This window comes from Euprymna scolopes, chromosome 10, assembly GCF_053919585.1.
Source record: "Euprymna scolopes isolate OS-2025 chromosome 10, ASM5391958v1, whole genome shotgun sequence".
Classification (NCBI taxonomy): Eukaryota; Metazoa; Mollusca; class Cephalopoda; order Sepiida; family Sepiolidae; genus Euprymna; species Euprymna scolopes.
In genome coordinates, this window is record NC_136491.1 from 120,628,418 (window position 1) to 120,655,090 (window position 26,673).

The window sequence follows — 26,673 nt, forward strand, 5'->3', positions numbered from 1 at the left end:
ATATTGTAGTTCTTTTCTAAGGATCGGTCAACGGAAGATCAACTAGAGAGAAGGTATGTTTCCCTATTCTCCGATGTACACCCCATTGAATTGTATCCGCCATTTTATCGATGTTATATGTGAACACACACGCAAACACAAAAATAGACTGTTATAAATATACACATAACTAGAGACGATCGCACGAAATATATATATGAACACAAATTGACAACACGTCAACAGTAAATAGAGACTCGTTTATACACGCGTTATATACACATCATGCATACATACAGTACATGTGTACTCTGACCGGTTATATAATACTGAAGCTATTTCACAAAAGTAATGGGCAAATTGTTTTAATCTAGTAAATCTAAGGTGTTTTAAGAAATAGAAGTTTGAGACCAGAGATCAAGCACATATATATATATAAGGTGTCTCAAAAGTGTACTCATGTACTAACATTTCGATAAAACTTTTATTTATTAACATAGAGTGAAAGAGAATAATTTTAAACATAGAAGACAAATGTAATTAAGGAATCATATTCAGAAATGGTCAAATTGACGACCATTATTGTCCAGACAATACTGAGAACCGAAAGTGTGAGTACATTTTTTGAGATACTCTGAGCACGAAAAAGACGACGAAGAAGAAAATTAAATATTAGATGCTGAGAAGGTTTCTTGTTATGCGATGTCATCCGGCGTTTTTCAGAGTTTGGCAACCACTAACAATAAGATTGGATTCGCTACACCAAAAAATAACAAAACTAATAAAATTGAATAAAACGCAACAATTACAGAGACAGGTTTGAAAAGTGAGGATTAGCTACTTTACTAGAGAGAATAATTAAATATAAAAAAATGGTTATCATAGTTTGAAATGTTTCTAAATTTTTGAGATGAGGATTTGATTATTTGGATTTTCCAAACAACTGAAGATGAGAACAGTAGTCCGAAGAATCTAAATAATAGAAACAGATAGAAATGTTAATTTTAAATAACCTTTCATTCTTTTCTCTAGCTAATACTAAACTTTCAAATATATCTCCGGTAACTGTAGTCTTGTACTCTCTTTATTAGTTTTGTTATTTTTCTTTGCATCCCATCCAATCTCATTATTGCATTCCAATTTCCGTGTCTAGACCATCCGAATCACGGCCTCTCAAGATTCACAATACTGAACCAAGTCTAATCAAGTCCAATCAATCAGGATAGAATAATAGGAAGTGTTAAAGTATCCCAAACGTGTCTCCTCAGAATTGTCCAGCGGAAATAAATCATAAAAAAAGAATGAAACTCAATCTTCAAGAATAAAAAAGAACGCTTCATTTAGATCGTCTCGTCGCTAGTAACAACATTGACTCTACCGTGTCATCTCCTTATAAATTCTCTATGCTTATATATTTGTATGCATAGGAGTCATTCATAAACTAATTAGCCAATTATTGTGAATTTTGCAACACAGTTACTCTATTTCACGAATTAATTAGTTCATTCAAATGTCTGAATTGTAAGTTTGTTAGTTTTTTAATGGAATAGACTAAATATCGTTTTATATTTCTAATTTTCTAATCTTGGATTTGCTGAAGCTATTATGTTAATGTCATTGGGTACTAAACACTCGAGCAAAGAAGTTCTTACATGAAATGGAAGAACAAGCCGATAATTACAGCCGTCTTATACGTGTTACTACAAAAAGATTGACGGAAACATACATAAATTTCCATAAAAACATACTACGCATATGTGGAGAATACTGTTACAGAACGAGTGTGCCAGAATTTGTTTGCTCGATTCTTCGAAAAAGAAAATCTTCAATGAGAGATATTCCCTGTCATAGCCGCCAAAGATGATCGACAGTGATCCAACGGAAGCCATGGTTAACAAGATTACTGGTTGGCAACCAGACAAATCATAGACATTCTCATGATTTCTAAACCCAGTGTAGAAAATAAGTTACACAAACTCGGTTATTTTCTAATCTTGATAATTGGGTTCCATTACCCTAAAAAAAACGATTGGACTTTTTGCCAAGCCAATATTATAATTATTCCCTGTGCATTATATGAAAATAATTTTCTCATCCTTTTCTTACCAAGGATAGAAAATATACTAAATATTTGATTCCGGCTCTTAAAGCCGACAAGCAACAGCAGACTAATTATATTCATGGGCAATATGCAAATATAATGCGCTAAGAATTGAATCATAAATTTAGACGTATGCACCCAATAAAAATATACACCTTACACTCGACATATATATTTGTGTTTTGCTGTTGTTTATAGTCATTGTATACTAATTTTGTTGTACTTATTTACTCTTAGCAGATAATATCATTTTTGTGATATTTTCCCAGTATCGGGCGTTGGATATTTCAAAATGGTCACCCATCTTGTATTGGGACCGTGTCAGTGTGTCAACGTGATTATGCCGTGTAGAAGTGCAAAGATGCATGGAATCAACACAAGAAACAACAACTTTAATAAACAATATTCATTTTGTACGTATAAAGAAATAATTCGATAGTTTAAACGTATTCCGGTTGCAAAGAAAGAACCGGACTATTTATGAAACTTCAATATATTTCTATATGAGACTCGCTCGACAGCAGACACTAACACACTAATAACTGAACGCACACAACCGATAACTATGACAGCCATCTGCTTACAAATATTGAGAAATCTGTTCATTCAACGTAAATATTAGTAAGTTTTTTTTTCTAGCGAAATTTGATGCAATCACTTTTTTTTTCGCATTTGAGATTCGTGAACCATGAAACAGGCTCAGACGAATGTAAAATATGTCTCGTTTGATACGATTTGTACGGGCGACTTCGTATGCAATATGTATTAAACCGGACGTACTACAAGAATAAGGGAACAAACATGCACGTGCAACAATTATGGAAAAATGTAGATTCTTCGTATGAACGACGAAACGACTGATGATGTTTCAATGATTAAAGGAAAAAATGGTCTACATGTTTAAATAAGTTCTGAATGGGAATAAATATTATTCGAAAGAAAGTGAAATGTATTTTGTATAAAAACTTTTAAATGAAAAAAGAAAAGGAGGGTAGTTAGAATCAAATATTGATTCATGAGAATAATAATTAATCTGATGAATCAGTATTTGATTCTTACTAGCCTATTTTTCGACAGAAATTATTTGTATCGTAAATATACTTGTGTCACGTTTGATATTAACTGGTTGATGAAGTTTACAGAGAATATCAACTTCATATCCAGTGCATAACCGCATGTATATCCCGGCCATGTAGAATAACATGCAGAGCCTAGTATTTCCAAACGGTCACCCATCATATACTGCGCAGGATTCAGCTCGCTTAACTTCGGCGATCTAGCGACAATAGGTGTGTCACTGGGATTATACTGTACTAGTAAATCCAACAAGATGGCTTTATGTATTAGACTAATTATTTGGACGTCTCATAATGACTTATCGCTGATAGAAACTGCTAAATTCTCCTTAAAGTTAAGTAGCAGAAAATTTCTGAAGATGTTTTATATTTTCCCTTAAGTACCACAACCATTGTAACTTACTTGGTGTTCTCGTACCAATTATTTTCTTTATTGGGGGTCACCGTTTATTACTGCCAGGAGGCCACTCTAGTATAAAAGTTAATGAATGTTAGGTAGACGTTGAGACGACACTGTGATGATCTATAATGGTGAAACTTGAGTAGGGTTTAATTATATAAGAGGACTGCTAATCAAAATAGAAAATTAGGAAAATTGTAGACAGTTGTTGTGGCTAAACAAGCATTGGTTACGAATATATTAAAAGTCATATAAAAAAGAATGTAATAATAAAACTTAAATAAAAAGAACATAATAAAATTATAAAATAAACAACGCAATAATAAAACTTATAAAATACAATGATTATTACATTAAAGATGGCGTGTTCTACTGTTATTATATATATTAAACTAGCTTGGGTGCCCGGCGCTGCCTGAGGGTTTGAAGGTGCGTGTTGAGCAAAAAAAAAAAAATAAAAAATAATATAAAATGGTAGTAGGCAGGCAGGCTCGAACCTGTACTTTGAAGGACGAAAAGAACGTAAAAAAAGTGAATTAAATGAGTTGGTATTTTACTTTTTTCCGGGTAGAGGATGCTGGCACACGGACGAAATAATAAAATAAGCTTAGTCAAACACTTTCCATAAATCTTATAAAATAGCAGAGATAAACTCGCAACGTCTCTTCTGTAAAAAAAGGAAGTAGAGGCACACCACCAGTTATTCATAACTGTTAATTTTCTGATTTTAATGTTACTGCTCTTTTTTATTATTTGCATAGGCGATGTTTACGTTCTTCTTACTTAAGTATCTGCACCTGTCTGTGTGTATCCCATAAACGGAAATGAGAACACACGCACAATATGTGATATCTGTGACGTTTGTAGTCTATTACATATGTGTTATTGTGATTCTATGATCGAGCGTTTCTTAGTAGACAGTAAATCAAACAAAAGAAACGTCATGACATTGTCGGCTAGGTTATGACGACTGACGACAACACAAGGACTGAACAATGAACTTGAAATATTTTCCGTTTTATGACTGCGAGAAAGCGGTTTTCAAGGCTAGTATTTTGTGACAGTCTATGAGTTTTTATGGCAGGACACTTAACGACAGTCAATGAGATGTTTACAACGATGTCCGATTGATAAAGTTGGGAAACGATTTTTGGCAATGATCGACAAATGGGAGTTTAATCAGGCGCTTGAACAGTCGGCGTTTTGGCTTAAGACAGATCATGGCTAGAAGTAGATGAAAAAATAAATTGACAGCAACAGACAAAGCCAGCCTCGACAGGACGTATTGTGTGCCTTAACATTTAACATTTAACAACCGACATATTTGTGAAGCATTGAAGTCTACGTTGTCCTTGTGTTGCAGGAGAGCACATACAACACCTGGTATTTTCAAATGGTCACTCGTTATAGTACTAACCAGGCTCAACGCCACTTAACCTCGGTAATCTATGAGGAAACAAGAAAAATTGTAAGGAGATGTATCTGGAAATGTGAAACGAAACGATCTAGCCTGCCGGAGTGATTGATTTGTATGAGTAAATAAATAGACGTTTCGAATATTTAACGTGTCCTTGTCAATCTACCTTCTTACACCGCATAGAAGAGATACGATATGGTGACTAGATAACCACACGGAGAGTGTGGATATCAGATTAAAACGAACATAAAATTAAAGAAAGAAAGAAAATAAAAACATTTCAGTGTATTGTTTTGGTTATAATAACACGCCACTTAATAAGTTTAACAGATAAAATAACTTTTACAAAATTCAACTTTATTCATAAAGCATAGAGTGAGAGACAGATTGCATTGATCTTCTAAAAAAAAGATGCTTTTTTTGTTTGTTTGTAGAACAATTTGTATTTTGGCTTCAAAATCCACCCCCGTTTCCAATATCAATTTTATATTGGAATCAAATCTCTTTCCATTGGGCATTTTGTGGATGTCTGAAGAGAGGCAGTAGTCGCTGAGTGAAATCTGGAGAATCGAATTAGTGTCAAGTAGAATCAGTTTCTTTATGGAAATATGTGCACACATTAAACGAGGGTTAGGGTAATATGACGAGAACAACAACTCTATAACTGAATATTTAAAAATTTGAAAAGAATTGGAATCGGAATGTGTGATTGTGTAGGAATTCTTAATTAGTCCATAACATTGTCACACCTCTGTCACTAAAATACGAGTATTAATTGGTTCACACACTAATACACCCATGATGTAACGTTGTCGTTAATATGTTAACACGCCGCAAGCAAACAGAAAAAAGGGAGAAAACTCGACTCATTTTTTTCTTAAAAAAAGCTTTTATATGTGGTATTTCCAATAACGCGTTTTTTTTCTAAATATTTAAACAGTTCGTTTCTCCTTCTCCGACCGCGTGTGACTTTTCGTCTCGCTATGACGTCACCCACGTGACTCAGATATGTGCTTCCCTCGTCACGTTTCGAACACGTCCTTTTTCGTACTTTCGTGTCTCGAATCCTCTTCGTCTCGAACACTTCTCGAATACGTTTCAAATTCGTACTCTGAACACATGTGTCCTTTTTATCTCTTCTGTGACGTCACATCGTGCAGCCGACTTGATCATTTAAATACGACTGCTGCTGCTACCCATAGCGTCAATGACACGACACGTTACAATGTTACTAAGGCACGAAAGTATAAGTAATAATTGGTTTATTGCACTGATACAACTCTAGACACTTACACAAGTATATATAGCAATAGAAGACAAAATAACCAAAAATATACTACTATAGTTAAAACGATGTGTAAATAGAATTGACATTGCAAAGATACAGGCTTTAAATTTGTTACATATTGAATGGCTAGATCATTTTTATAAATTTTAACTAAGGGTGGAGCAATGAGCACGTCGACAATAAAAGGTATAGTCAGCGAATGTCAACTTAACCCGATGTTAACAGAAAGAAGAAAAGAAGAGATAATTTTGTTAATCAGTATTGAAAGTTCGAAGAAGGCAAACTTGAAAAGAAATACGTTTAGAGTCCCGATACAGTAATGTCATGCTAACTCTTCAAGAATCTACAATCATGCACATATTTATGATTTCTTCTCGAAGTTTGTAAGAATCAAAGCAACATTATCTGTCAAATTAAAATAACTCTTCTACAATCCAAGATTATCTTTGTGTCTTTCCTTTGGTTTCGGTACCGATTTTCTGATTTTAGACATGATCAAAGATGGAGTCAATAGGTAATGTGCAAGAATTGTAAACGGGGGTAGAGTGAAGTTAACTAAAGGTGTGATTTTATTGAATCGTTTGTGATAAATGGACGGTCGATCCCTACTCCCGGAGTTGGGGAGAGTGAGACAGATTTTATGGATTAAAATCCCAAAGCGAAAGTCCTACAGTGATCTATGTTTTCTCAAGTTTTCGAAGATTATCATTTACTTTTGGTTGACCTATAATTAAAAAGAACAACAGTAAATATGATATCTTCAGAGAGTCTCCATAGAGACATTTCACATTCCTACGTTTAATGACACAAAATGGATATACAAATGGCAGTCAGACATATGACCCTTATTGATAAATATGAATCAACAATGGTATTATTGAATCAACAATGGTATTATCCTCAGCAAGAGGATAGACAAAATTTAGCGGGATTTTTCAAATCAAGCGCACAAAGTGAAGGATACTCTAGCCTACGAAAATTCCCGAGCAGCCCCGTATACTTCATCGATTAACAATAAACTTATCTAAGAGAGAAGGTAAAACTTTGAACTGAACAGAATAAAAATCATATTTCAACTCAATAGCTATAAAAAATAGTCAGAATGAAGATGTAGGATTAGAACAGATACTACACGCTGCTCCTACCCAAAAGGAAAAGGAGATCAACAATAATAAACATTTAAATATATCAGATATATAAATATACTAGTAGTGAGACCCGACGTTGCCTGGAATTGAATGATAATCAACAAATGTTTCACACTCGAATATTTTTATTGTCATTTTTCAATCAAATCGATTGATTGCCCACCCTAGTTGAGGGACCCATCGCGGTGCACTGAGAAGAAACTTCACATGCCTCCCCCAGCGACTTAGTCCACAATACATTGTAAAGAGGTGGACATTGTAGAAAACCTACTGCTGATTTTATAAACTTATTTCTTATATATAATGGCTTGAATTTAAGTTTAAAATACAAAAGTCAAGTATTGTACTTACAATTGTGCTCCAAACAGAAACATTCATTTCGAACGCGCGCATGTCATATCAAAGAACCTTACTGGTTGTGCGGTGATAATAGCTTGAATTTAAGTTTCAAATGAAAATGTCAAGTATCATGGTGTAATTGTGCTTTAAACAAAAACGCTTACTTAGATCGCACCTCTGTCATATCAAAGAACCTATTGTTGATTTTTATACGTCGAGTCTTTCGGTTTGTGTGGTAATAAAACCTTTACAAATGAACTTGTGACGTTAGGCTATGAAAGGTGTTAAGTTTAGTCCAAATCACCTGTTCCTTCTTTCATCGAATTATTTCGATTATCGATATTTATAAAACGGGTAATATCAAATATAAAGCTTAATATTGAATGATAAGAATTCTCTTTGCATTGTATCATATATGGTATTCTCGATTCATGCTAAGCAGACTATTATTTGTGTCAAACCACGTTGACCATGACGCTAAAACATGACGAGGTCACGAAAGAGATGGATATCGACAAGGTTAATGCAGGATTCCAGATCTAAGACATTAACGTGCGGACGCTTCGGTTGGCTCTGCCTGTGACATATTGGCGCCTTATGCCATCATCGAACTTGAAGAGGTTCTCCGGTTACGAACAAGATCAAAAAGAAGGCGTACAGATATCATAAACGATACACATTTAATGTAAATCACCAGTTATAATATGAGAACGATATTAAGTTAAAACATCCGAGAAGAACGCAAGTCAATCATGAGACTGCATATCTCTTTCTGACAACGTAAGGATAGGCCAACAAATTTATCTGGGCTTTACTTCTCCATTATTGTACGTAGTATTCCCGATGTTATACAAACGAAACGCTGATAACAAAAGAAATAATTCATCTGACTGAGCTGAAATTCTGCATGGTGATTATAATCGATACACTAAATTTGGAAAATGAGAAATTAAAATTCCATCAAAATTTCGACTACGGGGAAATCTTTTAAGGGTAAGGACAAATCTCAAGGTGTAACTTTATCAGTTATAATATGGGTCAAGTAGTGAGTTTCTACGATGGACAAAACCGAAGCTATCGCTCAAAGTGTGACTTTAGCCTTTTCTTTGATTTTGACCTTGACCTTTAACCTAGATTCAACCAAATAAACTCAGTTCTAAACTATTTTTTTTGACAAAGAAGTCACCACTTATCAAAGTCCAGAGGCCACTCGAGGATAAGTGTTAAAAAGTGTACAGTAGTCAATGGGATAATATAGTAATTGTTAGAAGTGTAAATTTGGTAAATTGGATTACTTAAGGGGAACGGCTTATCAAGAACTTGTTGAGCTTTTCTCCTTAAGTAATTCAGGCTGTGACTAGTAATTTTGATCAAGTTTGATGACGATTAGTCAGGCGATACATGCTACCCTGTACATAAAATAAGCGTGGTCACAAACCACCAAACAAACGAGACTGAAAACATAACGTTCTTGAAGAAACAGATAGAGTACTAGACAAAATTGAATTGTCAGTGACACTCTTCTGGAGATTGAAGGTTCAATTCTCAGTATGGGTGATACCCAAAATACAATTGCGAATTACTTAAGACTCTTATGCTGTCATAGCTGACGGAGCGAGAGCATGCCACCTTCGTGGATTAAATAAAAGGTTCTGTTCGAATTCGGTGACGATTCCCAAGTTCGACAGAAAGATTCTCGGGTTCGATAAGATACATCTGAAGAAGGCCAGAGGTTACATCAATCAAAACGTTGCGAATGTAACACTTAAGATAAAAACAGTAGTCCAAATAATGCAGATCACTGGCGAAGGTAATAAAAGAATGAACTTAAATCGTGTTATGGAATCATTCGATTTCTACAAGTAATGACGCATGACTCACCTGTATAACGAGCTCTCCAAGATGATATTAAGCCTTTATTGTTCTGGTAACTATTACTTTTGAACATAACCCATAACCAGCGCCTCGTTGAGTTAATCACTTTGTTGACTGTATTACAACCATAGAAAAGTTCGTCGGATGTCTTACTGCCATCACGAATCTGTAATTAAAAAAGAGAACAACAATTGCATTTAATGTAATTTGAAGGTTAAAATAGAAAATTGAGTAGAAGATGTTAAAATGTATTCATATAATTTTTTATTGCTTTTTTTTTACCCCAAGTAACGTACAGTGTCACTTGGATGTAAGGACTACAATTTAGGATAAAATTTACAGGAATACTATGTAGGGAGTTGAGCAGTAAGATATCTATTCACATTATACTTCAACTTTTGCATGTCAGTACAGTCAGGGAGACAGTGTCCAAGAAGGGAATTCCAAAGTCTAGCAGTTCGAAGAGACGCTATTTGAGCAGAAGGCTGTCCGGCATCTAAGGATCTCTACAGTATAGGGGTGGGATTTTGCTGCTTTTAAGGTTAGTCGGAAGTATTTATGTCGAGAGGGCACAAGGGCTTAAATTTCATCGGATCACATTTCATTACTTATAAAATAGGCACAGGGATGCAACATTTCGTCGATGTGACAGAAATTTGAGTTTGGTTGACAGTGCGGGACATATTAGGTTGGACACTCTTTTTTGGACCTTGTCTAGGCGCGAGAGACTATTAGCAAATATAGCAGCCATAATTTTCCATGCATGGGCGAATGGTAGCCTTGTATAGGAAGAGGATACTCTCAGCCGTAAGTAATTTTCTAGCACGGTAGGCAGAGTCCACCTTTTTCGCAGCAGCCTTGGAAATGTCATCGATGTATTTGTTTCAATTCATGTTTCTTGTGATCGTGAAGCCGAAGAGTGTCAACGATGAGCTTTCAAGCAGTATATTATTAGCTATGGCTCTCAGTGGTTGAGAAGGTTTCTTGTAATTATTAAAGGAAAAAAGCTTAGTCTTGGTAGCAATAAATGTTAGCATCCATTTAAGTCCTTATTCCAATATAGACTGGAGGTTTTTTTCTAAGGCACGTGCATATGTTATATATATATATATATATATATATATATATATATATATATATATATATATAGTAAGTTATAAAATATATATGGCGATTAAGCTACACTGAATATTCCGCGTTTCATCCACTCTAGGACTCTTCAGGCTTAGGCACATAAGCCTGAAGAGCCCTAGAGTGGATGAAACGCGGAATATTCAGTGTAGCTTAATTGCCATATATATTTTATAACTTACTTACTAGCTCTACCTACGTATTGAGCACTTTTGAAGTAAATACTAAAAGTTTATGTGAGTAAATGAAGTGTGTATATATATATATATATATATATATATATATATATATATATATATACATATACATATTATGGCTATGCAAAAACCATAATTATTTTAAACATGATGGATCAAGACTAAAATAAGATTGAAAGGGCAAATTAATAGGTTTCTAACCCTAGACGGAGCTAAATTGCATTAAAATAAAATATGATATGAAAATTATATCAAAGAAAAGGCAAAAAAAAAACAACAAAAAACAAATAGAAACCACATAAAATTCGAGAAGATTTTGTCTTTGCTTTTTTTTAATGGGAATCAGTCTAGACAAAGAATAAAACCAATTGATGTAAGACAGTAAATATACTAGTTCAATGTCAACAACTAGCTCGCGATAAGTAGCATAGAGATAGATTTCAACACCCAAAAACTAGCAATCTTCTTCCACCCCCATTGACAGAAAATCGTTCATGGAAGCGAGAGTTACGAGTTTGAGGAAAGTAAACTTAAGGCCGACTTTTTACTTCTTTAAGAGTTTACAAAGAGAATGTCGCAAATACTTAATGTAAACAGTGTCTAGAATCTTATATATTTTATATATCTGTATATTCAAGATTTGCTCGCGAACTAATTAACTGATCATTGCAAGTTTTGAGAAAACACCGTCTATTCACAAAGAATTAATGAGTTGTGTACCTGTGTGTTCGTTAATATCTGAATGCTAATGCTTACGACTGTGTATGCGTGAGTAGAGTTACTCGAGTCCAAAGCTCCAACAGAAAGGGCAAGGAGTGGTCTGGAGGCGACTTAGGTCCGTCTGGGATTTCGGCTCAACGGTTTATTAAAAAAAGTCATTTTATAGCATTGAAAGTGGGACAAAACAGCACTGTTTTATAAATTTATAAAAATGCACTCGATTGATTTAGAACAATACTTGTTTTTATTAAGTCAGGCGAGTATGTGCGCAAACATATATGCGCAGAAACGATTTTAAAACATTTTCATTTTGGACAGCATGGTATAAACATCGCATTGTTGCATAGGGAACATTCATATTTAAGGGAGACGGCGGACATATAGTATGATGCCGATGAGGGAGAGATGACATTTATACATTTTGCAGTCTGTGGTTTCTCATAACATATATTGTAGGAGAGAGAGAGTGATCAGTTCTTTTAATACAGGAGGGGACAGTCATTACTTATGATGGAGAGACACATTACTTAGGATGAAGAGGTGAACACATTACTTGGAAGATGGGGTTATACAAAGTTCATTAAAGATGATTACACATTACCTTTGTTGTAGAAAGACGACACGACACAGTTTTACAAAAACATGATGATAACTTCTTTATTATCACATCGACTAGTCGAACGATGATGACGTCAAGGAATTCAAAGTCATTTTTACATGTTTAAAACGTTCTCCCTTCACTTCTAAAGGGTCCCTCTTCTAATTATGTCAGCTCTGTTCGGCTGACTGTGCTGAATTCGATCCGGACTCGACTGCCTCCGATCTTCGTCTCTCTAGCTCTGCTCATCCTAGCTTCTATTATTGGGAATTCATTTTTGCTATGACGTCAGATGTGTGATTTCAAAAAACGTGATGAACCCACGTGGCCTAAACATACGTGGTTCGGCACATGTTTCCAAACCACTTCTGCAGACAAAGAATTCTCACTAACCTATTTTTCGACCTAACTTATTTTTCAATATGTTTTTAAATTACTATTGTTCGTTCTTCTCTATTTTATTTTAATTCAGTTTTCCTTTTACAACAACATATCTAAACTAATTTATGTGAACTGAACAATGTTAAATTTCATTTCTGAACCTTGATTACAAAGTTCGAATCTCGGTCTATCTTAATCTCATTTTCACTTATCTAATGTTTTTCTTACTTACAAGAAAAGGGCAACCTTTTCTTGTAACAGCATGCCACATGGTCAATCTAGTGAGACGCATGTGAAATAAAAACAGCACCCAAAATATGGTTTATTACGTCACGCGAACAAGAGACACAGACGGGCTAAACATTAATATTTGAGTATGTAATGGTTGAGATCGTCTTTCTAACATGCTCCGTTGATATTTATTTTAGTGCCCAACCATATGCTTTATATAAATATAAGTTTTATATTCTCTCAGTCCGGAAAGTCTACACTTGGTTCAAGCTAAGTCAACTGAATTTGCGCATGTCATGTATTGAGTGATGAGTGTAAGTGTACTATCGTACAAACGAGGTCAAGATCACAAGGCCATGTTCTGATATTGGTAAGTTCAATATATGTTCAGAAATCATGGTATTCTTTTCAGATTCGTCGTCTTCCCCCTCTATTAATTCTACTACTATTTTTTTTTCAACGCAGGACATTCGTCCTCGTATTTTTCTTCATCTGTTCCAGGAAGAAATTCTTTTACATTTAGAAATAAGAAACTCTTTTTCATTTAGCAGAAAAAAACATTTTGTTGATTCTGAAAGCATAACATTTTTTTATATATTACCAGTACAAAATTTCTCGGATTTTTTCTTTTCAGAGAACTTCTTCAGAAACATGAAATTTTTATCATCTTTTTTTTGGTCCAATACAACCAAGTTCTTGTTGAGCCATTTTCTTAAATAACCAAATTCTACCTAATTTCCATCATTACAGATTTTTACGATGTTCTCTCACTGGTCACCTGACATTAATTAACCTTAATCGTGGAGTGGCCTTTCAGCCTTAATAAGCGATGATTCTCTAGTAATAATTTCTTCTCTTTTTTCCATGATGTTATTTTTATTTAGAAACATCAAATCTTTCCCATTTTTCTTCTTTAGAAGTAAGTCGTCGTCGTTGTTGTTGTTGTTGTTGTTGTTGTTGTTGTTGTTCTTGTTCTTGTTCTTGTTCTTTATCAGTATATTATTTACCAAGAGTTTAAACACAAGATTAGGTGCGTTTTTCAAAAGTTAGATCGCTCTGAATTGCATTCCTCTACTTTTCGTCAGAAGCATCACATTCTTTTTAAGTTTATACCCATTGTCATCTTTGACTTGTTTCGTAGAAGCATACGATTTCTTCCTTGAGAATATAATTATGAACGCAAAAACCAAGACAGATTGTTCGAACAAAACTCTGATTTGTCGAATACTGTGTTAAAATGCATCTAAATGAGGGAACATGACACTTTTTTTTTACACAGTGATCACCACTTATCAAGGCCCGGAAGCCACTCAGGGATAAGGGTTATTGCAAGTACATTACGTTAGTGAGGAGATTTGCTGAAATGTTTACTTAAGGGGGCGGTTCATTAGGAATTTGTTAACATTGGACTTGAAGACAAGTCCAATGTTAACAAATTCTGCAGGTATATAAATATTTCCAGTATAACCTGTTGTTCAGAAACCACCAAAAGACAGGATTTATAATTATTTACACGTAACAATAACTCAGATCCCCAGCAGTCGATTCATTAGTTCACTGTCCCCGAATTCAACAAAAGTAGGCAACATCCTTTGCACGATTCACGTGCTGCTGATCACAGTAAGAATCTACAAAAAAAGGAGTTTGAATTTCTTTCTGTAGAATATTAATGAATAAATCTATATACCAGTAAAGTTGAGTTTTTCCTCGCTCTGAAATTGATATTAAAATCCTAATGTTTCTATTTAAAAATTATTAAAATGAACTTCTTCATATGCCCAGTCATGGATATGTGAACGACTACACGATGGTTTACTCATTTGCATATTCATTTGAAAAAACGAGCGTTAATTAATTAATTATTCATCTTTTATAGTTTCTTATTAGATTCTTCGTTTCATTTCACTATTATGCTGAATTCTATTTATGCATAGTTTCTACATTCTGCATTATTGCGTAGAATTTAAGATGAAAAGGTTCTATCTATCTATCTATCTATATATATATATATGACGATGTCATTGTGTGTGCGAAAAGTCTCTACCAAACTCTTCTCTGAATATTTGACCTACAGAATTGATCTTTAATATATCGGGTATTTGTAGCACACTCTCGATTTGGGTTTTAGCCGGCAAAAATTGTTACAAAGGAGTCAAAATTGAAAACAAAACAAATGATCTTGACAGGTTAAGTCGAATAAAACATTACTCCTGCTAATTATTTGTCCATTCTGTAGTTCAGACAGCGTCGATGCTAATAATAATCGCTAGAGAATAGACTCTATAATAATAAATAAGAAATCTGCAGAATTAAAGCAATTTATGCGTATTTTACATTTACAAACAATTACGCGTATTTAACGACCGGGCAACGCCGGGCAGCTTGCTAGTATTCCCCAAATTTGAATTCCTTTGAGAGTATTTTAAAGAGTTTCAGAGCGCATGACACAACCACCAATTTGAAAAATCAAATATATCAGATTTACACTGAATTTGATTCATACTCATGAGGTATTAATTAAACAAGATTCCCCGAATATTAATTTCTATTAAAGCCCTTCAAATTAAAATCATTCAATGGATTTTAATTTGAAGTTTAATGAAGAATTTTACATGGTTATAACTTGATTCTAATCTTCATAATCAATATATCTATAAAAGTGAGAATGTGTGTGTGAGGACACTTCTCAACCTATGTACTCAACGGAATTTTTTATCTACAAGTTTGAAATTTAGTATATAGAGTATTCAAGCACGTGAGAAACTTTTTAATCGGTTTGCTACTAAGTGGTCGAAATCGAAACATTGGTACTTGGGGAGGTTATCGGATTTTTATCTATTTGTCAACTGCTTCACGAATGCGTATGCATGGATCTTCCACATGATAGATTACTTATGTTAAGAATTAGGTTTAAAACACGTATTAAATACGTGTCAAGCTGGTGTAATGGTTATCGTGCTTGACTCATAGTCTTTAGGCTTTGGTTTCGATATCAGCTCGAGTATTTTTTTTTACTTACAAGCAATGGACTGTTTAGAAAAAAACAATACTCGCATGCACGTATTTCAGTTTCTTTATAAATTAAAATATAATATTTACGCGTTTTATTTTTCAAGTCCGATAACAATTAGGTCAGCTTGACACGATCTTTTATAAGTGTTTTCAAACCTACTTGTTCTTAACATAAGTAATCTGTCATGTGAACGTATGCGCATTCGTGAAACAGTTGACGAACAGATAAAAATTCGATAACCCTCACGTACCAATTTCTTTTAATTTTGACCTCTTAGCAGCCCTATTTTCCAGATGAAAACCGATTAAAAAGTTTCCACATATTTGAATACCATATGAATACACTATTTTAAGTCTTTAGATAAAAGAATTCGTTGAGTGCATAATTTGAGAGTAGATATATATCTATATAATTATTGATTGATTAAGTTCAACTATATTACTAACATATAGATTTGTTTGTATTTTATTCTTTTTAGACACTAATTACTAGGTACGGGCAAAAATATCAGAAAAAAACGGGGACCCCTATGCTTCTTAAAAGCGGCTTATCATAATTATTATTTTTAGTTTACTGTTAGAATTATTTGTACTCAAACTTTGTAAGGTAATTTGCATAAAGCCACTTATGCAAATTACCCACTATTACTTGGAGTTGCTTGCAACAATAAAAAAGAAAAAAAAAAAGATTAACAGCGAGCACTTCTCAGAAATTACTCTCTTTTTCTGCAACAAACAGAAACTCCTCCAGAACAACTGTTTTGGAAACTTTAACCTTTACTTGTAAATATACGTTATTTTAAATACAAGAATTTTATTGTGTTATTCTTTCTCAAAATTAACCAAGTTGTTCGGATAACAAAGAAAACATTACAGCTAAAATTTGATTGCGTCTGAAAGATAACCGATCAAAGTTTACCCCCGAAAAGGGGGAAAAATGTATATTTACATATTAAAAAAAACAACAGTGAAAAATGTTGAAAAAAAACCCCACAACATTTGTTCAAATTTCAAGTCGGAATATATCAATTTAAAAAATCTTTGGAGAAATAATTATCAGTTTTCTTATACTATGCTACCAATAATTAGTAGAATAAAAAAAATACATATGTTTTATAACAAAAAAATGCATAATAAAACAAAAAGGGAATTTATGGCATAAAAACAAAACAAAAAAAACAAAGAAAAAACAAAAACAAATGACTCATTGTCTTTAGTCTTTGGTTTCGATCTCAGCTCGAGTATTTTTTTTTACTTACAATCAATGAACTGTTTAGAAAAAAAAACAATACTCGCATGCAGGTGTTTCAGTTTCTTTATGAATTAAAAGATAATATTTACGCGTTTTATTTTTCAAGTACGATAACAAATGACACCAACACATGATTTATTTTTCAAGTACGTTGACAAATGAGACCGATTTTCACTAAACTGCGGATCACGATAAGCGTAATAATTTCGTTTAATATGTTATGTTTGTTGTAATAAAACATGAAGAGAATATTTATGAATATACATATGTAAGAATTTATTTATTTTTCTCTGAATGTTTTTCTAGAGACAGGACGAGTAGGGTGGGAGGACCATAAATGTCTGTGTTTTTCAACGTTGTGCATCCGTAGGTAAACAAATGAATCGTTGCCTCAATTTTCCTCATTTTAAAATTATTTTTGTGTGTTCCTGATATTCAATATTTACAATTTCTTTTGCAAGATCATAGAAAATTTTTTTTTAAACAAATTTTTACACGTTCAAGCGTGCAAGTAAAATATTAAAATATTACATGCAAAAATTACGCTAAAAATGTTACCTTATTAATAAAATGAAATATTTTTCGCAATTATTTAAGTTTTGCTAAAAATATTGAATAAACAGAGCTTCATTCGATAGTAATATCGTTAGTTTGAGAAAATTAATTTTTCTCCAGGTTATAACGATATTATTAGCACAGACTTCAGTTTTTTTTCGCGATGTTCGTGAAAAATTAGATATATTTATTTAAATTGTTACAATTTACGATGCTGTATTTTCATAAAAAAGCAAAATAAAATTCATGCGTTAGATTTCCATTAAGATTTAAATAATAATAATAGTTTACTGTATTTCGTGATCATTGTTTAATAAATACTGACAATTTAATTAAAATGGGTTGATTTCTTGAATTTTGGTGAATTTTTAAATGAAGGGACGGGTCAAAATGTTTATACATTCTGGGCATCGACGATTCATTTTGCACGCACCTACTACGAGGGGCGTGTAATAAGTAATGCCCCTGACCCACTTCCAGTTGTCTGATCTAGCTGAAATTTTGCACATGCAATGATTTATATCTCTACGGGTTATGTGACAAATTACACATTTGAACTAATTGTGATTTCTGTTTTACAGGTGTTTGAACTGAGTCAGGTGTGAAATGGAGCCTGTTGAATGTCTAGCAGTGACCCGGTTTTTGTATTTGAAAGGACGCACACCATAGGAGACTTTTGATGAAATTAAAGAAACTTATGGTGATAATGCCCCATTATATGACCTTGTAAAACGCTGGCATCGTGAATTCAAACATGGCCGGAGGTCTGTGGAAACAGCTCCCAGACCTGGTCGCCCCCCTTCTGCCATTGATGAGGCATCTGTCCGTCAAGTTGAGGCTGCCATTTTGGAAGATCGGCGCATTACTATTCGCCAAATAGCCCAAGATGTAAAATTAGTACAGGGTCTGTGAAAACTATCATTCGACCATTTGCATGAGGTGTCTGCCAGATGGATTTCCAGGTTGCTCATACCATTCCAGAAGCGAGAACGTGTCGAGTGCTCGAGAATGAATTTGGAGATGTGCCAAGAAGATGAGTCCAAGTTTTTCAAAAGACTGATTACACAGGATGAAACCTGGGTCCATCACTATGATCCAGAGACCAAAGTCCAGTCAATGCAGTGGAAGCACTTGCAATCACCACCTCCAAAGAAGGCAAGGGTGCAGCCTTCCGCTGGCAAGGTCATGCTCACAGTCTTCTGGGACCAGGACGGAGTAGTGATGACAGATTTCCTGGCAAAGGGTACCACAATAACAGTAGCATATTATGCTTCACGTTTGAGGAAATTAAGTGAATCTATCAAAATCAAGAGGCGGGGCAAGATCAGCAAAGGTACCCTCCTCCTACAGGACAACGCTCCGGTTCACAACTCGCACGTTGCCAGATCAGAAGCATGGGCGTGTGGTTATGAAATCCTCACCCAGCCTCCCTACTCTCCTGACCTTGCACCCTTTGACTTTCACCTCTTCCCAGACATGAAGTTGTTTTTTAAAGGAAAGCATCTCCCAGATAATGGAGCCTTGTTTTCTGAAATCACGTCGTGGTTTGAGGACCAACCTGGGGTGTTCTACAAAAACAGTCTCCAGAGCTGCATCAAACGATGGGAGAAATGCATAACTCTGGGTTGTTCCTATGTAGAGAAAGGCTAGTAACTGTGCCAATTTTCGTTGCTCTACTGCTATGGGAAGTGGGTCAGAGGCATTACTTATTGCACGCCCATCGTAAATAAGCAAGATTCCCTGAATATCAATTTCTATTGACCCCCTTGAAATTAAAATCATGCAATGGATTTTTTTATTTTTAACAAATGCGAAATACTTTATTGGAAAACTGGGAAGTAACAGTGATCTTGTGATTAACGAAACGGACTGAAGGTCTGGGCCTCACAAGTTCGAATCTAGTCAATCAAAAAAAAATCGCTTTCACTTAGGATGTTAGCAATTTTCACGTGGTCACTTCCGTAATCGCCAATGAATATTATTCTAGAAATAATTCTGACTTGAAAAATATTGGGGAAACCAATACCAAGAATAGAATCTTCGGATTCATGCGATGATGATGATGATGAGGATGATGATGATGAGGATGCTGCTGCTGCTACTGCTGCTGCTGCTGATGATGATGATGGGAAAATTCAAAAGTGTTTTTTTCCTGTCTTAGTTTAGTTATTGTTTTGATGAAATAATTAAAATTTTCCACCCAAAAACCACCTCACACACGTAAAATAATAGATTCTTTTAAAAATTACCTTTTCGTTTTTATATGAAATTGAGAGATGGGTATATATAATATATATATATATATATATATATATATATATATATATATATATATATATATATATATATATACATACATACACACACACACACACACACACACACACACACATATATATATATATATATATATATATAGTCTTTGAAGTTTTTAACATTTGAAACCATACAAAAATTTACTTTTTATCATTCGTTAAAAAAAAAAGAAACATCTAGTCAGTAAGTCATTTAATCACCTGCAATCACTGCATCAACTCTCTCGAATTTACTATAATACTATTTTTTAATATTTTTTAAGGGATCATCAGTTGTTTACCATGAAACACTGTTTCGGAGATTTAAAAACAAAACAGTATATTACATCATGGCTCCCCAGCAGTGTTGATCAAACACCACCACCCTTAATCTTAGGAAGAAGACATGTTACACACATTTGATCCAATTTCCTATTCTTAATTGCAATTACTAACCTTATCATAGTATAAAAATGAATTTCTTACCTGTGCGATTCATCAATTTCCACATTTAAAATGGATTATATTTATTTGCTGTCCACTCAGCAAAATGTGGCACAAGGCCGGAAAGTGGTAACCCAGCAGGCTCCCCTAAAGGAGGGGCACTCCTGCAATTTTAAAAATTGCCTGAGTAACCCCGTCGGCATTCCCCGGTCGGGGCGCCTCAGGCAGCAAGCAATAAACTTGCCCCACCGGAAAGCCCAGTGGCAAGGCCTGGGAGGGTGGACCTCCTAGGTATTACCCAGGCGGTGTACCTCAGTCCAACAGGTGCTGGGCCGGTCTCCGGCCCCTCACCTGTTGGGCTGAGTGTCAAGTGACGGATCCTTGACTGGTACTATCCATTTGAAATGGATTATATTTATTTGCTGTCCACTCAGCAAAATGTGGCACAAGGCCGGAAAGTGGTAACCCAGCAGGCTCCCCTAAAGGAGGGGCACTCCTGCAATTTTAAAAATTGCCTGAGTAACCCCGTCGGCATTCCCCGGTCGGGGCGCCTCAGGCAACAAGCAATAAACTTGCCCCACCGGAAAGCCCGGTGGCAAGGCCTGGGAGGGTGGACCTCCTAGGTATTACCCAGGCGGTGTACCTCAGTCCAACAGGTGCTGGGCCGGTCTCCGGCCCCTCACCTGTTGGGCTGAGTGTCAAGTGACGGATCCTTGACGTGTACTATCCATTTAAAATGGATTATATTTATTTGCTGTCCACTCAGCAAAATGTGGCACAAGGCCGGAAAGTGGTAACCCAGCAGGCTCCCCTAAAGGAGGGGCACTCCTGCAATTTTAAAAATTGCCTGAGTAACCCCGTCGGCATTCCCCGGTCGGGGCGCCTCAGGCAGCAAGCAATAAACTTGCCCCACCGGAAAGCCCAGTGGCAAGGCCTGGGAGGGTGGACCTCCTAGGTATTACCCAGGCGGTGTACCTCAGTCCAACAGGTGCTGGCCCGGTTCCCGGCCCCTCACCTGTTGGGCTGAGTGTCAAGTGACGGATCCTTGACTGGTACTATCCATTTGAAATGGATACATTTTTTAATTTATCAGTCTTGTATTTATATGATTTGGATTAATCCATTTAACTACTTATCACCCCCACTATGATTAGTATTTAGTATATTTACATTCTTATTTATTTAAAATTAGATATATAAAGGTTAAAAATATATATATAGGCGGCAAAAAGATATATAAAGGTTAAAAATATATATATAGGCGGCAAAAAGAAATGTCGCACTTGTAATTTTTTAAAAATCTTCAAATTTAAGCTAAGTTCAAATTGGGGAGTTAAAAAAAAAAAAGGTCCGCACAATGAAAAATTGTTATTTGAATGTAACTTTAGGACATTAATGTAACACAAATACAATAGGATCACAATGAACTAGTCAATATTTAGTAGGATAGCCCTTCTGCAAATTGACAGCCTGCAATCTTTTGGGAATTTCTTGAATTAGACTGCAGCCATACTCCAGGGAAAGGGCATCGCACTTTTCTTTAAGTTTAGTCCAAAGTTCTTCCAAATTTGAAATTTTATCATTGATTAGCTATAACTTGATATAATGCTTTTATAATGTTTTCGATAGAATTGAGGTCTGAAGATTGTGGAGGCTAATCCAAACACGGAATATCATGCTCTTCCAGAAATTGCCAGCTGTGTGATTGGGAGCATTATCCTGCATGAAGATGGGATTATTATCCAAATTCCGACCAAAGTAGGGTAGAAAATACTCAGTCAACATATTAATGTACTTGGCCGAATTAATTCGACCTTGAAAGCAAACTATAGGCCCTGGACCATTGATACTAATAATGCCCCGCACCAAAACTGAACCTCCACTACCTTGCAACGTTGAAACCGAGCACCTAGGATTAAATTCTTCGTCTTTCCCCCGATGGACGTACTGCGTATCATCACTGCCTAGCATATTGAGCTTGCGTTCGTCGCTAAAAAGCATTTTTTACCAATATGAAGAGTCATGATTTTCATTGCATCTGACGAAGTCCAGACGGCGCTTTCTGTTCTTTACAGAAATCATTGGCTTGCGTCTTGCAACATATCCTCGCAAATTAAATTCCATTAATCTGTTCTTGACAGTAGAAAGAGAGCACTTTTTAACAAGATTGCATTGTTGTTGGATTTGGGGAGCCGTTTCAAATCTCTGTCTTAGGCTGCGGATCTTGATAGCATTGTCTTTCCTGTTATAAGTAACTTTAGTACGACCAGATTTAGGGCCATCATTTTTTTTTTACACAGTGATCACCACTTATCAAGGCCCGGAAGCCACTCAGGGATAAGGGTTATTGCAAGTACAGTACGTTAGTGTGGAGATTTGATGAAGTGTTTACTTAAGGGGCGGTTCATTAGGAATTTGTTAACGTTGGACTTGAAGACATCCAAGTTGTAGTCCGGTGGGAAGCAGTCAGACGGAACAGAGTTCCACAGGCGTGCAGTTCTAAGAAAGAATCTTTGTTCATGGAATCCACGTTTTGATTTAGGCACAGATAAAGAGTGGGAGAAATTTTTCACAGTGGATTCAGCTAGACGGGTGTTTTTCGTGAAAGATTGGCGAGGCGGGACCAGAGATTGGAGTTCAGACGAGCACCTTCCATGGAAATAACGACAAAGCAAGGATAGGCTCGCAATGTCTCTTCTGTGGGAGAGAGGTTACAGGGTAGAGAAAAGGGCGCCCCCACTAAACCAGGAAGTCTATTTTGTACTCTGTCAAGGCAGGATAGGCTGTTTTAGCAGCTCTTGCCCAGATATGGCAACAGTATTCCATCCTTGGACGTACTTGGCTTTTATATAGACAGAGAATTGCATCAGTAGTGAGATATCTTCTGGTGTTTTGGTGCCTTTGCACAGTCTTAAGCACCGTTTTCTCATAACATTTCAATCTGTGGCCGATTATATGATTGGATAAACCAGAAACGTCAAGATTAATGAGCTCTTGACGATCACTATGAGAAACTCGTGGCATATGGACTAAATGTTACGTTGTATAATCTGGAACAACAACAATTACGATTAGAGATGATGCCTGTTGGTGAATATTTTAAACTGATTTAGGGGCGATAATTTAAGCTGGTTTTAAGCGAATTTGTTGCTGCGGACTTTCTTTTTGCCTCCTCAATTTGAAGTTTTTTTTTAAATTGACGTGAACTCTAGAATATTTCAATTAAAAGTCAAATACGAACAGGTAAAATTATAGAGGAATAAAAGGCGAATCAAATGAGGTATAGGTTATTTAAACAGGTACATGAAATTTAGCTTAAATTTGCAGTTTTTGAAAAAATTACAAGTGCGGACTTTCTTTTTGCCGAAATGTGTGTGTAACTAAATATATTTATAATATTTTATAAATAAATATTGCATATATATACACACATATATATATACCCTCCACACATATATATATAGTGAAAAATAAAAGAACAAAAAAATAAAATATATACTAATGAATATAAATTTAATCGTTGATTCAGTAGGAAGATCACATCAATAAGGGATGTAGGATAAGTATGCGCTTTATAACTAGGTATTTCAGAAGAGGATAGAAAGCGCTAGGTAACATATTGGAGATGTGACATGAGGCGATAACTACATTAGGAACGAAATAATGGAGTGTGAGAGGAAAAAGATAAAACATTTCAAATGTTTAAAGTTTTAAAGAATCGACATTGAAACGGGAGTCGAAATTACACTAGTTTTATGAGATATTTGGGTGTGGTTTACGTCCTGGAAGAAAGTGGGGTGTATACTTTGTGAATGTGAGCAGTAGGGTTTTTGGAGGGACGTTAACTACACCAAAATATGTTATAAAGCTAATATAATTTTGACTCCCGTTTCAATATCGATTCTTTTTTTTTGATCTGATGAGGTGTTATCCTTGAATTGGATTCCACTGAAACATGTATGCACAGATGTAACCAATAATGTTTGTAACCAGACTATATACCATCTCTATCCTGCATTGAGCACTCTTTAATAATTACACTAAATATTATGAAGTAAATAATAATAATAAAAATATAAATAACGAGAAAAAAAGGTGATAAGTAGTATAGTTGAGGCGTTCGAACTATAAAAATAAAGTAGCTTTGTAAATGGCAAACAATTTTTCTTGGGCAAAGACGAATAGTCATGAAGACATGTACAATAATATGAATAGGGTAGTCAAAAAATAAATCTGGAGCAAAAGACTAGATCCAATATCCGAAAAGATGTTGTTCTTGTTGTATAATGCAGATGGTGTTTGATCGACACTGCTGGGGTACCACTGTTTTTTTTTAATTATAAAATAGTTTTTATAGTGAACAACAGATAATCCCTAAAATAAAATTAAAACTAGACTAAATTCTTGAAATGCAAACTAATGTAGTGATTATAGGTGATTATGTGACTTATATTCAAATGAATTTCCAACGAATGACTTGGGATTAAGTTTCTTTTTTATTTATAGTTTTAAAGGTTGACAAACTTTACTATATATATATATATATATATATATATATATATATATATATATATATATATATATATATATATGTGTGTGTGTGTGTGTGTGTGCGTGTGTGTGTGCATGTGTGTGTGTGTGTGTGAGAGAGAGTTTTGTTGATCTTTAAAAAAGGATCATTGAATACGGTTTTTAGCGTCTTGGAGATTTTAACCATTGGAAATCTGGAAAAAATTTTCCCTAAAAAAAAAATCAGCACATTTTTTTTTTAGACGTAAACAAATATTTATTTATTTATTATTTTACATATAAAACAGTAATCTACAAACACGTGTTTCGCGGTAACTATCGTTAAAAAAATCAACAAAAATCGACATAAACTTAGAAGCAATCAAAATAACACGTTAGATCACCTAGAACGCACTCAACCATAGCACATATGGTCTGAAATCCGAATCATAGAGCAATCAAGCTGCGCTGACAATCGATACCACCGCAAAACACGTGTTCGTAGATCATTGAATCGATCCACCGATTTTTAGTATAAAGCACTTACCTGAATGTAATCAAGACACGTGTTGTTATAGATATGTCCAGCAAATTCGTGTATGGTTAATTCTACGATGTGTTTGTCTTGTGCTTCCAGCAACCAGATACAGAAACTGTTTTTGGGATAGTTGCCGGGGTAACCGGGTGTTGTGAGATTTCCAGACGAAGATACCCGTATTTTTCCACCACATTCTATAGGAAGAAAGTAGAAACAAAACATAGCATTATTAATGGGTTATATGTAAGGAATAATATCTATCTATCTATCTATCTATCTATCTATCTATCTATCTCTCTCTCTCTCTCTCTCTCTCTCTCTCTCTCTATATATATATATATATATATATATATATATATATATATATATATATATATTAGTGATGGGATGATTCCAATTTTTTCCCCAATTCCGATACAATCACTGATTCCGTACTAAATTCTTTATTCCAATACAATTACCGATTCCGATTCTATATCAATCTCTAAATATTTAACTAAAATGTTATTTTCCCCCAATCCCCGTAAAACACATGCTAAATGTGCAGATATTTTCTCAAACGTAAAAATACACATGTGAGAGGTGATCCATCGGTTTTAGTTTTACTGATTATTTAAAATCAATACGTATTCATTATTTCATCATTACTACCAGCGGTAAAACATTTTGCTTTAACCCAAATCAAATAAAAAAAGCCAATTAAAAGAATCGTTTTCTGATCCAGATTCCGATTCCGATATGCCCCAAAGTTCGGATTTTTCCTATTCTCGATTCCGATTCCAATTAATCGCCCCAACACTAATATATATATATATTGGGACCATTAATTGGAATTGAAATCGGAAAAAATCGGAAAAAATCGGAACTTTGTGGGTATCGGAATCGGAAAAATCCGTGCCAATTTTCTGATGCCGAAAATAATTCGATTAATTATCTTTCTTTATTTGATTTTGTTTAACCAGTAAGATGTGTTCCATATTAGAGACACTTCGTCAATCACGATTAAATTAGTTTGTGTGAATTTTGATAAGGGTCACATTTAGTGCATGTCATGATAATCTTAATCTGCAGACGGATGACGTAAAGTTGCGGCAAAGAGCAACAGGCCAAACGGTAGACAAAACAATCAAATAATGACGAATGACGTCACGTTTTTCTAGCTGGGAGAAACAAAAAAACTTAAGATCA

At 34.8% G+C, this 26,673-nt stretch overlaps 1 protein-coding gene across 1 annotated transcript in view; it reads right to left on the minus strand.

The window, feature by feature from the left end:
* Positions 1 to 26,673, minus strand: part of LOC145286258 (low-density lipoprotein receptor-related protein 12-like) — a 925,334-nt gene that overhangs the window by 117,918 nt on the left and 780,743 nt on the right. The window contains exons 3-4 of the mRNA XM_080135079.1: positions 25,495 to 25,679; positions 9,630 to 9,789 (exon numbers count right to left, since the gene is read on the minus strand). Of these exons, the coding sequence (XP_079991205.1) occupies positions 9,630 to 9,789; positions 25,495 to 25,679 (345 nt within the window). The remainder of the gene's footprint in view (positions 1 to 9,629; positions 9,790 to 25,494; positions 25,680 to 26,673) is intronic.